Genomic DNA, 16,553 nt, shown 5'->3' with positions numbered 1-16,553 from the left:
ATACTGTTGATGTAACTAACTTGCTGAATGTTATTTGAAATGCTTGGCACGGGTGGTAGCTACAAAACTATTTTCCAGAATGCAAATGTAAATTTTTTAAATGTAAAAGCTTTCAATACTTGCATTTATTTGTATTTTGTGAACTATTTTAATTCAAACAATAAAAAATACGTCATGATGTCCAAAGAACCTGAATGTTTCTGTGTTTCAGAAGGATAGGTGTTGCAAGAGCTCTAATGACTGCCAATACCTTGGTTAATATCTTCTTCAATGCATGAACATCAATCTCCAAGAAGACACTGAAATAACTGGAATGATTCTGTGCCCACATGCATAAATTACACTGAGATGTACTTAGAGGAGAAGCTGTTGAGATGGTTGTGAATTTTCTGCTGCTTCATCAAACCTGGATCGGAGGGACAGGTGATGAAGTCTGTAATCCAGAATCACGGAATCTCTCATTCGGTGGGTGCCACAAAGATCATTGAGTCCAACTCCTGGATCTACACAGCAACATTCAAAATTCAAATCCTATGTCTGAGCACACTGTCCAGATACTTCCTGAACTCTAGCAGCTTGCGACCATGCCCGCTGCCCTGTGCAGCCTGTTCCATGCCCACCGCCCTCTGCTGCAGCCCCTTTCCCTGACCCCAGCTGCCCTCCCCTGACGCAGCTCCATGCCGTTCCCTCGGCCCTGTCGCTGTCACACAGAGCGGAGCTCAGCGCTGCCCCTCCGCTCCCTGTGAGGAGCTGCAGCCGCCATCAGGCTTCTCTTCAGCTCCTCTGCTCTGGGTTGAACAAACCCAGGGATCTCAGCCACTCCTCATACATCTTCTCCTCCAGACCCTTCAGCATCTTCATAGCCTCATCTGGATGCTCTCTGATAGTTCTATGTCCTTTTAGTCCCACGATGCCCAAAACTGCTCACAGTACTCACACTGAGGCTGTACCACTGTGGAGTAGAGTGGAACAATCTCTTCCCTCAATTGGCTGCCAATGCCATGTTTGATGCACCCCAGCATACGGATGGTCTTCCTGGCTTTCAACTTGCTGTCGACCAAAGTCCCCAGATCTCGTTCAGTGGTGCTGCTCTCCTGAGTCTAAAGCCCTGATCTGCACGTACGGCCAGGACTGCCCCTTCCCAGGTGCAGAATCAACACCCACTCTTGTTAAAATTCAAGTGGTTGGTGACTGCCCTGTTTTCTAATTTGTCAAGATCTCTCCGAGGTATCTCCATCCTTGATGGAGTTCACAGATCCTTCTAATTTAGTATCAACAGCAAATTTGTTCAAAACACCTCTGGTCTTCCATCCAAGTCATTTATGAAAAGATTAAAGAGAACTGTCACTAAAATGGAACCTTGGGGAACATCACTATTGTCTGTCTGCCAGCCTGATGTACCTTCATTTACTATAACACTTTGGGCATGACTCATCAGCCAATTGCTCAACTGTTGCATTTGGTGTTTGCCTAGCTCACATTTTGTCCAGATGGACACCATGAGAAACAGTATAGAAAGCTTTACCGAAATCCAAAAAGACAACAACCAAAGTGCAAAGGGCGTTTTACCAGCCAAGATCTGAAGATCATGAATGAAGAATGTGCAGTACTACACTGAGAACTGAACCATAAAGATTCTCAAATTACTTGAATAATTACAGAATAAAACACATTTCAACCCTTTAATCTGACAATAAAAAATGTAAATGGCAAAAGGCAAACAAAGTAAAAAAACCTTATGCCATACAAATAGTGTATACACAAAAACATCAACAACAAAAAACAAAACAGAACTTAATTTTGAGCTTACAGTTGTCCATACATCTTCAATGTAAGCGTACATAGGTATTAGTTCACCCACATCCCTACTTGTAAACAAGAGCATCAATAACGCTTAGCTGAGCGCTTGAGATATAGGACTCATGGGAGTTAGACTTTTTGTTGTCATTTAATTATTAAGAACAGTATTTGGGACAGTTGCAGCCATTAAACATTTCTCTGCATGCACAACTGCTCCATCAATGTGGCTGGAACCCATACAACAGCCTTGATGCAGTCTGAAAATAAAAGCACTTCAGGAAAAACTATGTGCTGCAACACAGATTCAGCAGCCTACAAAGAGAAAATTAAACCTTATTGTATCTACTTCAGCATTAACAACGTTGGGATTGTTGAGTCTCTTTTTTGCTTGAAATTAAGTGCCTGTGTAACTCGAGATTATAAATTATCAGATATTTAAAGTAGCTGGTATGAAGTAGGTGAAACAAAATTGTGCTATAAGAGAAGACAAATACTACCAAAACAAAATCATTGTTCTCCCTGAGTGGGAAAAATTGGCTTGAATAATGAAATTAATGTACAAGATTCTTAAATACAACAAATCCTCCTTCTTCATATGAATACACTTAATCATGTCTCAGTATTATCTTAAGTTTTTTCCTATTACCATCTGCTAGCAGCAGGATGGTTTCCAAAGCAAAAACTGCTTTATTATCTTCAAGGAAAATTTCTGATTCTTTTTTTAAAATAGAAACAGATTTCCTCCCTCTGCCTCCCTATAATAGTCAGTGCATTACATTTCTATGTCCTGTTATCACTAGATTTCCACTTAAGAACAATTTTTATGCTGGACACTTTTCTTTTGATACAGTAGGGAATGTTAATAACTAATACACAAGGTGCTGAAAAATCAACAGAAGGCATTTCTGGTATGACAAGGTTGCCAGCAATTTCAGTAGTTAATGTAGGACTGAGATGCTTCTGTGTATCAACATTTCACAAAATGGGAACCAAATAGGTGTTTGCTTGCTGCAGAACGTCTGTAAGTTTTCAATCTCTCTAAGCAAGAGAAACACTGAGGCAAGACACAGTACTGTACATGAGAGGGGGTGGACTGTTTAAGCACATATATTTGATATACGTAGGTTGTACAATAATGCCTTCTACTTATTTCCAAGGAAACCACAGCAGACACAAAGAGGACAATAACACTGTTTGATAGAGCCAAATCTCAGCTACCAGACACAATTTTTCAATGTAGTCACCACCTGTAGCTGTGTGTTTTCACTAATGACAAACAAGAGCGTGCATACCATGCTTGCAAAAATCCATATGTCTTGTCTTCCACATCGCTATTGCCACTGCTGAGATGCACTACCCACTGCCCTGCTTTGTTCACATCCAGTCTTTGGTCTCTGTAAACATTCAACAAGCGCCTATGAACACAAATGGGTACCATTTTCTCCTGCATGGAGGAAGTCAGTGACACACCTTTGCTACATATGCACTTCACTGCCAGATGCCATTGTGTCAGACCACCCCTCTGCTGCCATCTGTCACATGGCAACAAAATATAATGGAATATTGGTGGGAAGGTTCAACATCTACTGCCGTACCACCAACATCTGCCTCTGATGTCACAGGCCCTACATAATAAAACAGGAGGCATTATTTTCAGAGCAGCCCCCACATATTCCAAATATTTTCAAAAGCACCATCTCCACCAACACTTCTAATGAAATAAAGTTAGAGAACACTGTCTAGGAAACTACATCGCTGCTTAAAAGTCTTTCTGGGTTTTATCAGACTTCAGAACAATCAAGGAACCACACAACAAAGCAAGCACACAGCTGGTGGGCTGTGTACATTTTAAAGTATTACAACCTTCTGAAACTAGTACTCATGTTCTTAGATAGCCAGTATTCCAACTATCCAGTACTGTGCCCTGTTTGTCATTCACCTATAGGATTTTCCAAATTCTTGACAAGTGAGCCACTGAGGAAGAAATAAACTAATTCTACCTCTTCATAATTTTGATATAAGGTTACAGACAGCTTAGTGTAATAACTCATTGTTTTCAGTGGTCCTTGCCAATCCCAAGCACACCTCTCACTTTACAGATGCTCACGTTGATGCCAAGAGATGCCAAGTGAGGGGTCAAAGCCAGCAATAAAGATACTTCTTTATACTACTAGATGTCCTGATGTAGGAGGATTTATGTAATGGCAAGAAATGAGGATTTCAAAAATATGTGTTTCACAGCAAAAAGTGGGTAGTTGTAAGCACCATAAGGATACTGAATGACCAAATCATTGGGAAAAGCCATCATTTCTTTAATTCTAAGGTACACTAAAATCAACATCTTTATCAAAACTGAGAACAGCTGAATTCAAAAATCTTAAGCAATATTTCCTTTCATTAACACAAACCAAGCATAGTCTGCAAGAATATTAATTTATTTCTTTCAAACACATCATTTTTTAAGGCACCCTGAAGGTGTCCTTTCACGGTTTTATAAAACCTAAAATTATTAAAACCTTTCAAAACAGACTTGCTAAGGAAACGGTGTGTTCTTCTCAATTCCTGAAGTTACTGTTACAGTAATAATAGCCTGTCATATGCAAAATGACAGCAATTTCATAAACGAAGAATGGGTTTAGAGATATACTATGTTTATGAATTTACTTTGCTTGTCACTCAAACGTTATTATTATAAAAAAAACCTGAAGGCAATTGATCCAAAAGATACCAGTGTCACAAACAAAGTACTTGGAACAATGCAGGCACTCATATTTCAGTGTCCAGTTATGTCTGACATCTGTCTGACCAGTGAAACATATCCCATGCCTGCTGACTTAAGACAGATGAACTTTGGTAAGTAAATGAAAAGGCAAACAAGGAAAAGGAAGCAGAGTATAGGCTTTTAAAGAGTCTCTCTTATTTTAAAACTTTAGAAGTTGTGCTTTGAGCAAAAGGGCTACTAGCAGAATAAGATAAACAGATCTTCTGTCTTTTACCACATGTTTCTCTTGGATTTTTATTTCTCCTTATTGAGTTCAGCAAATCAGAAGCAAAAATCAATCAAAGCTACAGTATTAGCTTACAAGCAAACAAATAGGTAGCAACATTCTGCAGCCTTGGTGGAAGTACTAAGAAAGATCTAAGGTTACAGATCTGATGAATGCCTCAGAAGATGCACTGGGAGATTATATTCTGCTTCATTTCACCACATTCTAAGTTTGATTTCTATGGTAAAATGTAGTTTCTTTTTCACAGACAAGGTAACCTGTGGCAACTGTGAAGAGGCAGTCATAACTTAAGACTTTCAGACAGCCCTTACATTTACCAACGTGTGCACTCAAAACTGCAGCATGTACTGAAGTCAAAGGTGTGTAGATCAGCAAACTTGAAAATTACTTGCAAGAGTATGTGCCATGGCAAAAAATGCCGTAAGTTGGATTTCACGTAGAATTTTATTTATTGGTGCATTTAAACATGCAGTGACTTGGAATCAGACCATAGCAGCTTTTAGAGATGTTACCACAGTAAAAAGAATAATTTGTTGCCTGCTCCTCTGCCAGGAAAATGTTAAGAAAAAAAAAAAAGAGATGAATTTTGGCTAAGCACATCATAACAGGGTAAGACTGCATATTTATCCTATTTATTAGAATGAAGGTGAGAACTCACACTAGCTTCCAATCTTAGTGTTTCATAGCTTTTTACTTCCAAGTTTCACTCAATTCCAACTGCATTTTGAAAAGGGCACGGGTTTGAAATGAAGAATGTCTTTGCATGACCCAAACAATAGATCCTTAAAAATTGTTCAAGTCCAGATTTAACATTTGGAAGCTATCTGGACTCAGGAGTGACCCACAATAACTGGAAAGCTTAAGATTTTTCACAGTTCAAAGTAAAGGATTTTAATAATTTCAAATTACTTCAACGGCTGAAGTCTAGCACTATAATTTTATCCAAACATCAATAAAGTTTAAGTGTTTCATTAAATTTAAATTGCTATTCATCGTGTAAAGAAATTTTAAGCTAATGAAATTTTTTTTTTTTTTTTTTTTTTTTTTTACTACAATGGATCTGCTGTTTTGTTAGAAGTCTATCATATTTTCCCACTTAAAAAAATAAGAGTTCAAGGGCTTTATAACTTGGCTACAGAGAGAACACGCTCTAGGCTGAATTTTGTAGATTTTCTGTACAGAAAGCTGAGACTATCACACTAAAATTTCCAACTTAAAAACATGCATGTGCATGCTCTCCAGAGCAGAACGTGTTACTGAGTAAACAGCTATTTTCCCATTCTGCTAGCTAGCTGTCCAGTGGCAAGGTACATTTTGGAGTCTGTATTTTAAACAGTTTTCTTAAAATGTTAAGAACCATAACATCCTTAACTACCTGACATATTCAGGGATTAAAAAATATTCATGAGTTCTCTTTTGTTCTGAATTCATTGTTTTATGCTTCACCATAATCCCCTTATACATTATTTCAAACTGTAGCCAGAACATGAACTAACTAGTGTACTATGAAGCCCATCAAGGCTTTTGGACCTTCCCTGCTGATTTGTCAGGTCAAATTATAGTAACTTTTATGTAATACTATGCATCTGCATGGGTGGTACAGGAAATACTGTATCATGCACCTGTATGACCCTTGAAGGATCCCCACTACAAATGAGCAGGCATCTTTATCAGGGGAGAATGCACAATATTTCTAATTTGTAACTACATACTGAAGGTTAACACACATGAAAAAAAACCATCTGTTCTCTAAGCGTGAACGTGAAGCACAGGAGCCATACATGGAGAAGGCATAATGTTTCTCATTATTCTGGCAGTTCTCTGCAAAGACAAGTCAAGTAGAATTTTCCTAGAGCAAAAGCAAAGTTTTAACTTGGGACTTTCCATTTAAATAAAAAACTCTTAACCTGTATAATTCGGGCTAGAGGATTATAACTTTGCTAGCAGCAGCAGAAACAAACCTCTGCAACAGATCAATCATCAACAGAAATGAGAACCTCAGTCATCTACAAGGAGCAATAGAACACAGGTTTCTCAAATACTGCCACCTGTGCAAACTTGACATCACACTGCTGCCATGCACACTTTCTTCTTAATTTGGGAACATGGTTTCCATACGACTTACTAAACTGTTCCCCAGTTTAAAGCTTTAGTTTCTACAGAATACCAACCCACCTTGAGCCCAACTTTTAAAAGAGACACCTTGATTTCAACAGGATTGTGTCTTCCCTCAAAATGGTAAATATAATGTATGCTGACTGAACAACTGTTCCAAAAAAATAAATACATTTAAATATAAAATAGCAGAAAAGACACATCTCAGTGATATTTCTGAGATATCTGTAGATAAATACTGCATAGTAGAAAAACAGTTCCATCCAAAAGGCTGAGACAACGCAGATTAAATGACAGCATTAAATGACAGATTAAAAGCAGCAACAGTACAAGCATGAATGTTTTTTTTGTCTAGAAAAGGCCAAAGGGACATTAAAATTGTGCTAGGGTACAAGAAGAGAGCAGTTCCAAGGTCTTTTAGCTGCCAGTATTATTCTACCAGGTAATACAGGAGATACAGCAAAGTATCTACAGTGAGCACTTCCATGGAAACCAACATTTGTTTTTTGAGCTTATTCTCTTCCTAAAAAACCTGAAGACTTTGGGACTACAAACAGTTTTACTTTCCATGAGACTTTCCTTCCACACTGTGGTTGTTTCATTACCTCTCAGTTAGTTAATGAGAGCTGCAGAAGCTACCCTGGGCATTTTCAGGAACATAATAAAAATCTAGCCTCTGTACGTAACTATCAGTCTAACACAAAGCCCACTCAACCTTATTCAAAACCACTGTCTTAAATTGATTACAAGAAAAAGAACCTAGTAATCAAATAAAAACCAGTAACAGTGATTACTTGAGTTCTAAGCTTTTGCCTTTTTGTATGTATGCTCACTCTACTACCCTCACCTTCCTGGGTCTTCAGTTCTGTTTCCCAAAATCACCTGAAGTATGGCTGAGTTCTTCTCCTCCCATAACTTCATCCATTCATTCCTGCTGATTTGCTCAGCCTGCAAACCCAACCTGCCAATGCTCCAAATGTGTTTCCTGCCTCATTTACAGTTGCAGAAAGCTTTCTGCAATTGGACTCCATGCTGTCCTGCAAAAGATCCTCTCTTCCACTTCCTGCAAGTTCTTTTCATGCCTTTAGAACACTTTCTGAGCTTTTAAACTTTAAAAAGTGAAAATACTTTGCTTACAAACACATGAAGCTAAGCTATATTTAATGTCCTTACCAAATAAATTACCTATCATTCGGTAAAGATCATAGACCTTATCTGATCTATTAGCATCCAAACATTTAAACTGCCTAGACATTTGAAGATACAGTATCCAAAAGAAAGTGCTAAAGAAGCTGTCTGACTTCACAGTGCCTCATTCTTTGGAAAAAGTAGTCTCTTTGAGGATCTTCAGTAGGAAATCTTTTGGTGCTTTTGGAATTCAAAGCCAGCTTCAATACAGTATGTTAGTTACTACGTAAAGACAAGGCTTTACATAAATGTATTTCTTTCTTCTCTTCTGGGAAGGCAGGTGTGTAAATATTTCTTCTTAACAATTACCTGGAAGTCAATAATAATATGTTGTTTTTTGAAAATGGAGGCCAAAAAAAAGAAAGCTGTCTGTCTAGTTACACATAATTGCATTGCTGAAGGAAAAAGAAACCCTCTACAGCCCTCGTCTCCTCCAAAAGAAATCACGGACTTTCTAAAGTTTGTAATACACAATGATGCGGTGCTAACCATGTTTGGTAATAAGCTCACTTTATTGAGAACAGCTTTGAGCTCTTTGATCAAATACGGATCTATATGAACAGTAATAACTTGCAGAACAGTAGAACTGTAAGACTCATTGATGTGCTAGGGGGAAATGGATGCAAAGATTACAATATCAAGTTTGGACTGTTTCAATGCTGAAGCGCATTCCAAATTTATAGGATGAAACTATCCCATATTCTACTAAAAACCAAAGTATCTGCAAAGTCTCAACTAGATCTCAGAATAAAACAATTTGTGCATGCAGTAAGATAAGAAAATAGAATAGAGGGAATAACTGTGAACATTAAGGTGACATTTCTGCCTGTCAAACACAAACTACTGCATTCCTGCATATGTAGAGTTTGGAGTGGAGTCTGTTGAGAGCAGCAAACAAGAAACCTAACTAAAAATACTTAGCAGCAGAAAATTTTGCATGCAAGATGTGAGAAAAGCACAAGATACAAGATACAGTCTATGTGCAACTCGGTATGTGTCAGGAGGATATGTATGGAGAATGCACTGCCTCCACAGGACGGTTTCTAGTGTGATTTCTACAGTAGTCAGAAATCAACCTCCTGCCAGTAGATTAAGAAAACTGGAAGAAGAGGTCCTCCTCCTGTTCTCATCTTTTGTAACTGTTACCAGCGTCTCAGAAGCTACCAAGTCAACTCCATTCCACCAGCAAGAATGCTATTTAATATTTATAATGCAGACTTCAACGCAATATGTTAAAGAAATCTCACTGTTATCAGAAGTGAGAAGTGCAATGAAAAGTGAAAGTTTGAAAGTGAAATTGAAGACAAATTTGAGGTCAAAATGAAGTTACACAAATGAAGATATTTTGAAACCTGTAGTGAAATTTGTGCTATTATTTCAAACATCAAATTATCACACAATCAATTTTTACAGAATTGATTTAAAAGCTTTGATATGATAACCACTGATTTTGAAATTATAGTACGTGATTCTGCCCACAAATAACTGTGTGTAGTGAACCAAATGTAGGAACAGCAGTCCTACAACGTATGCAGGACTTGCATGTTGGACTGGTTATTTAAGAACTTCGAACTGAACTCATCCTAATAAGGTTCTGATTGTAAATGCAGAACATCAGTAATATTTTCTTGCTATGTTGATGAAATATCAGTTTATTAGTGTACTCTATAAATGGAGCTCGTTAGAATGAAAGTCAACAGACTCGCAGGAGCACTTAGATACTGTGTGTAACAATACTTGTATTCCACAAAGTTTTTCCACAAATGCACATCACATCTGCATTGAACGTGGTAAGATAATTCTGAAAGCATCCATTTGAAATGTTAGAAGCAACCTAAAGGGTTACAGGGATTTCAAACCAAACCATTTTGTGCATTTCAGTCAAAAAGTATTTGCCTATTAAAAAAAAATAAAAATCTGCTGTATCCAAATGTTGTTTAGATGTAAATGCACTTGTCATCTTAAATGTAAGCAGGGTGCTGGCGCCCCAAATTAAACAAAAGAAGAAAAGTTAGGGTTGACAAGCATGTCACTGTGAAACTACAAATTAAATATGCCTTTGATATTTCATTTTTAACTGTTGAGTGCCTTTTCATCAGGCTATTGCCATTACAAGTTCTTTATTAGATTTTTAAATCAGACAAATAACAGATAAGAGATGTGACAAGTATATCAAATCTGATTTAGCAGATCTGATGCACTTCATCTTTTACTGTAAGAATGGCGTTTGATATATTTGAAACGTTTCAAACAATGCTCCATTAACATGCCAAATGGGATGAAATTCAGATTTAGCTCTACTATACTCAGTTTATGCCAAGTACAGAATTTCTAAAAAACACAATCAGCTTTCACATGAAAATGTGAGATCATCTGAAGCTTTCAATGCAATGTGAAATTTTAAATACTACAAAAAAATACTTAGTGTCTGATAATACCAGTGAAACACAGATACATATTTTAAGATTAACTCACCTCTGCAACTCTGTATACTGTGAACTTTGAATGAATGCCAGCTAGACTGCATAGCAGCCAGCATTTCAGAAAAAAGTTATGAAGGATTAAAATGAAGGATTTAAATTCCTCAGAAAAATAAACAAACACCAACTTCTGTGTGATAAGCAGATCCGCACTGACTATAGTCTCAAATTTATGTAGCACTTGCATACAAAGCATGTAAAATATAATTATCCTTGCCAAGTTATTAAGAAAAAAAAAAAAAGACATTTGCATGCATGCTTCACATTAATAATCTAAATGATTGAATGCAACTTTTGATCTACAACTCCTTTTGCTTGTACTGCACAAACTTCAGTGTGCAGAAATCTTTTCTGTCCCAATTCCATGTAACCATTTCATCAACACTCCAAAAGACTCCAGGCTAATTTCAGTTGTCAGGTGACTGAGATAAAACATACGCATTTTAAATTTAATTAAAAAACAGAATTAATGAAAAAAAAAAATCTACTACCAAAAGAGCAAAGAACGAATGTAGGGAAAAAAGCCCCATACACTGAACTAGCTGACTGCTCAGTATACACAAAGCAAAAATCATCTAAAAACTTGGCGAGTGATTAACACTGTTTCTCATTATCCCTTACATTTTTCTTAATTGTTAAAAACATAAATTAAATTAGAACAATGTTTAAAGAAAAAAAATTTCATTGTTACTGCATATTAAAATTGTAGACTTTCTTGTAAAGATTCAGATGCTGTGACTGAAATTAAAATGAACATTTAAATGAAAGTTATTTATTATCAATAAATAAGCCAATCGTGCTGCTTTCTACCACCAGCAGTGAGTCACACCTTAGATCAAAATAAAGGGACAAATGTGTAATTACACTGTATACAAGTGTTCTTACTGACATTCAGAACTTGCATAACAAAAAGAGAAAATCTAAGTAATAAAAACTTTAGCACATAGGCTAAATTAAAACTTACTCAGTGTAAACAGTTTGGCATCCCTTAGGCACATGTTTTTTGTTAGTTTTAAACAAGCAAATGTCTAATAATTAAAGGACAACTGCCTAATAGAACAGAGCACATGCTTCTTCCACGCTGACAGAAGCATGGCTTGCTTTAATATTACATGTTTTTCCTAAACTTATTCAAAAAGTGGCTTTCCTAGCTTCATTCAGATTTCACTGTAACTTTTCACTTATTACAGTACTTCCCATTCTCTTATTTCCCCACGAATTCGAGGATGTAAGGAAATAGTGTTTCCAGCACTTAGAGAGAGATGACTGGAAATACATCAATGATGTAAAGTACACATCAATGATGTGAAGAGTTTCGGATAAGATTTTTTTCTGAATATTTAATATGTTAGAATTCTTTAGGCAGGCAAATTAAACACGACTGTTCAAACTGACAGGATTCAAAGCAGGTGTTTTAAAAATAAAGACAAAGTGCTCACTCAAGTTGACAACGTGAAGTAGAAAACCCTGTAGAAGCAGGGACAGAATCCTGCCTCCACTTTTTTTCCTTCCTTCTCATTCACTTTTCAATATCTAACAGCTGAGAGTAGATTTTTGCCTGCAGCAGCTCCAGTTAATCCAAAATCCCATTTTATCTCCAAAATGGCCTCCATTTTGAGAAACAAGTACACCCATGTAGGAAATAATGTTATTGTAAAAAAAAAAAAAAGACTATACTTGACTGCTTTTGCACCCTGGACATAACTTTCACTCATGTTTAAAAGAAAGTAAGCAACAAAACAGAATGGAAACCAGGAAATGTTTCTTCTGCATTGATCTATGTGGCTCGACAACAGAATTGGTAGCCATACGTATGTGTAACTATTGTAAAGTGGATTTATATTGATATGAGTCATTTGGCAAGTGATGGTGACTTTTGCAGCCTTGATCCTAAAAATGAAATGAAGTTGATGGCATCGGCAAGGCAAAATGTTTAGGATATTGTGTTTCTCAGTGGTACTACAGATAAAATGTAGTATTGCCTGTAGCATAACTGAAAGTATGCAGTAATGTACACATAATTTCTGCTAGTTCTGCAAAGAAAATCATTGGTAACATACACAGGCTGTCATCCCTAGTGGACAAACGGGGTACACTTTGCTAAAGCCTTTTAGAGATACTTGCTGAAAACATAAGACTGAGCAGTTTTGTTGGATTTCACTCCTACTTCTGGAAAGCTCACTGATCTAGAGAGTATTTGGCCTCCCTGTTCTTGTATTTGCATGTCACTTCGTGTTTGTCTCTTGATGCCTACAGCACCTGTTTCAATCCATTCCTGTATTATTTCTAAATGCCACACTAATTCATGGTTTTATTTTGCTCACTTGGGCCTGTTTTCCTCCTTTTTCCACCTTCACTCTCTATTTGATCTTTATCACAAGTTTTTCGTTCCACTTTATTTCCTCCATTTCAGATACCTTATTTTCTACCCACATTTATATCCTCCCCTTGAACAAATCCACCTACCCAAAACCATTATCTCCCTGACAGTCCAGATTTGGTTCTCTGCATTTCATTTCAGCTTTCTAATTTCTTTCTTCTCCTCAGCATCAGTAGGGTGAGCATAAAGAACGAAGTACTTACTAGAATTTGAATAATACAGTTGTTCAAAACAGTTTCAGGCATGGAGCTCTAGGCTGGATTAGCAGCACAGAAAATCCATCATCAGAAAATTCTTAAACAATATTCCTAAACAATTCCTGAAATTTTTACTGACATTTCGTTTCCCTCTTCCCTCCAAAAGTTTGCTATGCAAAAGCTTTATCCATGACATTAAGATGCCCAGCTCTGTTAAAAGTTTCAGTTTGCAGATGGAACACAAAAAGTTTCAGACTGTAGCAGAGTACTTACCTTATCTCTTAAATGTGGGCAAATTGATATCATAACCCACTACTCACCTTTAAAAACAGGACTATTCTTGCCAAAACTTCCCTCAATTGTACAACCAGTACTATTTGAAAGCTAATGCAGTAACCATATAAAAGACTTCAGCCCATATGAGGGATGCTCCAAAAGTAATGCCTTCTATTTTATTATGTTGGCACATGGCATCATAAGTGGATGTTGGTGGTATGGTAGTAGAGGATGAACCTTCCCACCAATAATCCCCTGCATTTTGTTGCTGCGTGACAGCTGGCAGCAGAGGGGCAGTCTTGGAAAATTGCATCTGACATGGAAGAGAATATGAAGCAAAACCGTATCACTAAATTCCTCCAGGAGGAAAAAACGGAAATCATTGACATTCATGGATGCTTGGTAAACATTTACAAAGACCAAACAGTGAATGCGAGCACAGTGAGGTTGTGGGAGGTGTGTTTCAGCAGTGATGACAGTGACAGTGGGTCCCCTCTATTGGTGCAGATTTTCATGAGTATAGCATGCAGGCTCCTGATCATCGGAGACGAAAATGCAGAGCTGCTGCTTCTGACTGTGTAGAAAAAAGGCATTCTGTAGCTGAGAATTTTCTCTTTCAAAGAGCGTTACTGTGCCCTGTTGTAGTTTCCATGGAAATAAATAGGATGCATTACTTTTGGAGCAACCTAAATGCAAGATTAAAATTTATCTCTATTGCACATATTAAAGCATATTTTCCAAGCACAACACTAATAATGAAAAATACTGTTCTCAAAAATAACAAACCGTACAGTTTTTGCACTTACGACAATTCGCATGCATTGCAGCCCCTAGATTACAAATGTTTCTTGTAATTACCTATCAAAATTATCACAAAATTTCTACTAAGTGACCTAAATACAACTCCGTAAAACAATGACGCCAAGAACATGAATTGTCATCTAACCAAGTATTTATTGAAAATTAATAGATCATATAAAAAATGTAAAAACTAAGTTACTGCAACTAATTCCCACATAAATACCACGTTGAGAGGATCTAAAGCTAACATGTGCACAGCATTCACTTGTGAAAAAAAAAAACAACAGGCTCTCATTATGCTTCTCTAAAATGGAGGTTCTCTCAGAGCACTAAATAAATGACTAACATCTCAGTCATTCTAAATACTATATTCCTGCCCTTCTTCAATGGTTTGACATTTGTTGTTGAACTACTTTTATATTATGCATTTGCTCATAATTTTACCTTTTCAGACTTGCAATTATGTCTATTACCAAAATGGCCAGAGTCTTTGGAAAGAAATCCAAACAATCTCAATGAATTTCATAAGAAAGTAGCAAAGATGTCTTTTATAATAATTTCTATTCTATATAAGCAATGAAGCAAAATAATCACAAAAACAAGCACTAAAAAGATTATCAGTGATAAAAGCTGCTTTAATCGTTTGGGGGTATTCAAAAATGATTTAGGAATTAAATAAAACCTGTGAGAAAGAACTTATAATAAGGACTTGTCAAAAGTTAAAAACAGAGTAGAAAAAAGTTTTTAATTGTATAGTAAATTTTAGCTTCTATCAATCACTGTTAAAATAATTTCAGAGCTTAATAAGCAGATATTTACCTGCTGGAACAAGACAATCTTTCCAGTCAAAATATCCTGCGTAAATGCCAGGTTCTAATGACCCAACAATGGGATCAGCCTTGGATTCAATGTACATTTCAAACAGTCTCTGATCCAGCTCTTTCAAGGATTCCATACTAACCTAAAGAAACAAGACATAAATGGCTATTAATTACAAACGTTAAATCATATACCCTAAAACCTTAGAACATTGTCTTTAATTTTCCCTATTGAGTAGCAATACTTTTCAGTACATAATATATTTAAAAAGCACAAAATCCCATTCGATCTTTTAATTCCAGTCAATATACAATCTTCTTCTGATTGTGCTCAGCATGAAGAACTTTTGGGAAAGATCCAAGAAATAACAAAGCAGGCAGATCGTTCCATAACTGTTTACTGGCATAAGTTTTTTCAGCCTGTCAGGATGTCTTGATCTTGCAACAAGTAAACAACTGAGTTGTACAGTATATGCATAATAATTCCATTATAAACATGAAGATTTTTTTACAACGCTTGAAATCTACCAACTGAAGCATTACAATTTTTTGTTATAGGTTCTACACCTGAAAATGTATAGACTAAAGAGCCTCTGACATACCCGTGAACTTCCCCATGCCAAGGCATCTTCATATAACTGATGCATAAGCTGCAGTTCACAAACACCTATGGTATTATTCTGTTAACAGCTCTCAATGGAGTGCTTTACACAGCTTGACTACACTGGAAGCTAATGGAATACATGCAATTTGTTCACTGTATCTGAAAAACTTCACATTTTATACAAATCTATTTTATTAAACACCACAGCCCCTCTGTAGTAATATTTCCTAAAGCAATACTGGAATACAATGCATACCATAAAATCTTATAACTTCATATGGCAATAGGTGCTAAACGCAAATACAATATATTGAAAAAATTGTGTGACACTTGGTTAAACGTATTTATGTCTGAGTAAGAGTTTTTCAACTACTGCACATTTTCTTCAAGCACTAGGTAAAAAAACAAAACAACAGATTTATATAATTGCATAATTTCCAAAAATTAAGGAGTTGTAAATGCAAGGATGCAAACAGGGCTCCAGACCAAACAGGCATTTCAGAAAAAGAAAGAAAGAAAGGAAAAATAGCAACTCCTAATAATTTCTTTTTCCATGAAAGACAAGGGTTTAATGCAATAAGCTGCAGAATAAGGGGTGAAGTTTCTTCACTACATGGATATCTCCAAACTATGCTCTCCTCTGGCATACCTATGCATTGCCAAGTACGAGAAAAGGAAGCTGCAATTTCTGATTTAGGAAGGGAGATATGACTTCAAGAATGAGATCATGAGTTCAGGGGAAAGCAGAGATATCACTGAGGTCAAAGAATCTGCAAGGTTCAGACAAGTTGGGGTGGTGAAGCTGCTGACCAGAAACAACAGACACTGTCACTTTCTTGATTTTGTCTGGCAACCTCCTTTAATTTGTCATTAAAAGATCTATATA

The 16,553-nt window shown here is 36.6% G+C and overlaps 1 protein-coding gene across 2 annotated transcripts in view; it reads right to left on the bottom strand.

Annotated features, from left to right (window-relative positions):
* EXOC2 (exocyst complex component 2) overlaps positions 1–16,553 on the bottom strand; it is a 132,742-nt gene that overhangs the window by 21,437 nt on the left and 94,752 nt on the right. For both annotated transcript variants that reach the window (XR_006172130.1, XM_042839900.1), the window contains exon 23: positions 15,065–15,206. Coding sequence is in view for 1 of the 2 variants with exons in the window: in XM_042839900.1 (XP_042695834.1) it covers positions 15,065–15,206 (142 nt within the window). In the remaining variant the exon portion in view is untranslated. The remainder of the gene's footprint in view (positions 1–15,064; positions 15,207–16,553) is intronic.

Source organism: Centrocercus urophasianus, unplaced genomic scaffold (genome assembly GCF_019232065.1).
Source record: "Centrocercus urophasianus isolate 14NV4802_14NV808 unplaced genomic scaffold, USGS_Curo_1.0 seq_11, whole genome shotgun sequence".
Classification (NCBI taxonomy): Eukaryota; Metazoa; Chordata; class Aves; order Galliformes; family Phasianidae; genus Centrocercus; species Centrocercus urophasianus.
Note: the sequence above shows the minus strand (reverse complement) of the source record. Positions and strands in the feature narration are given on the sequence as shown.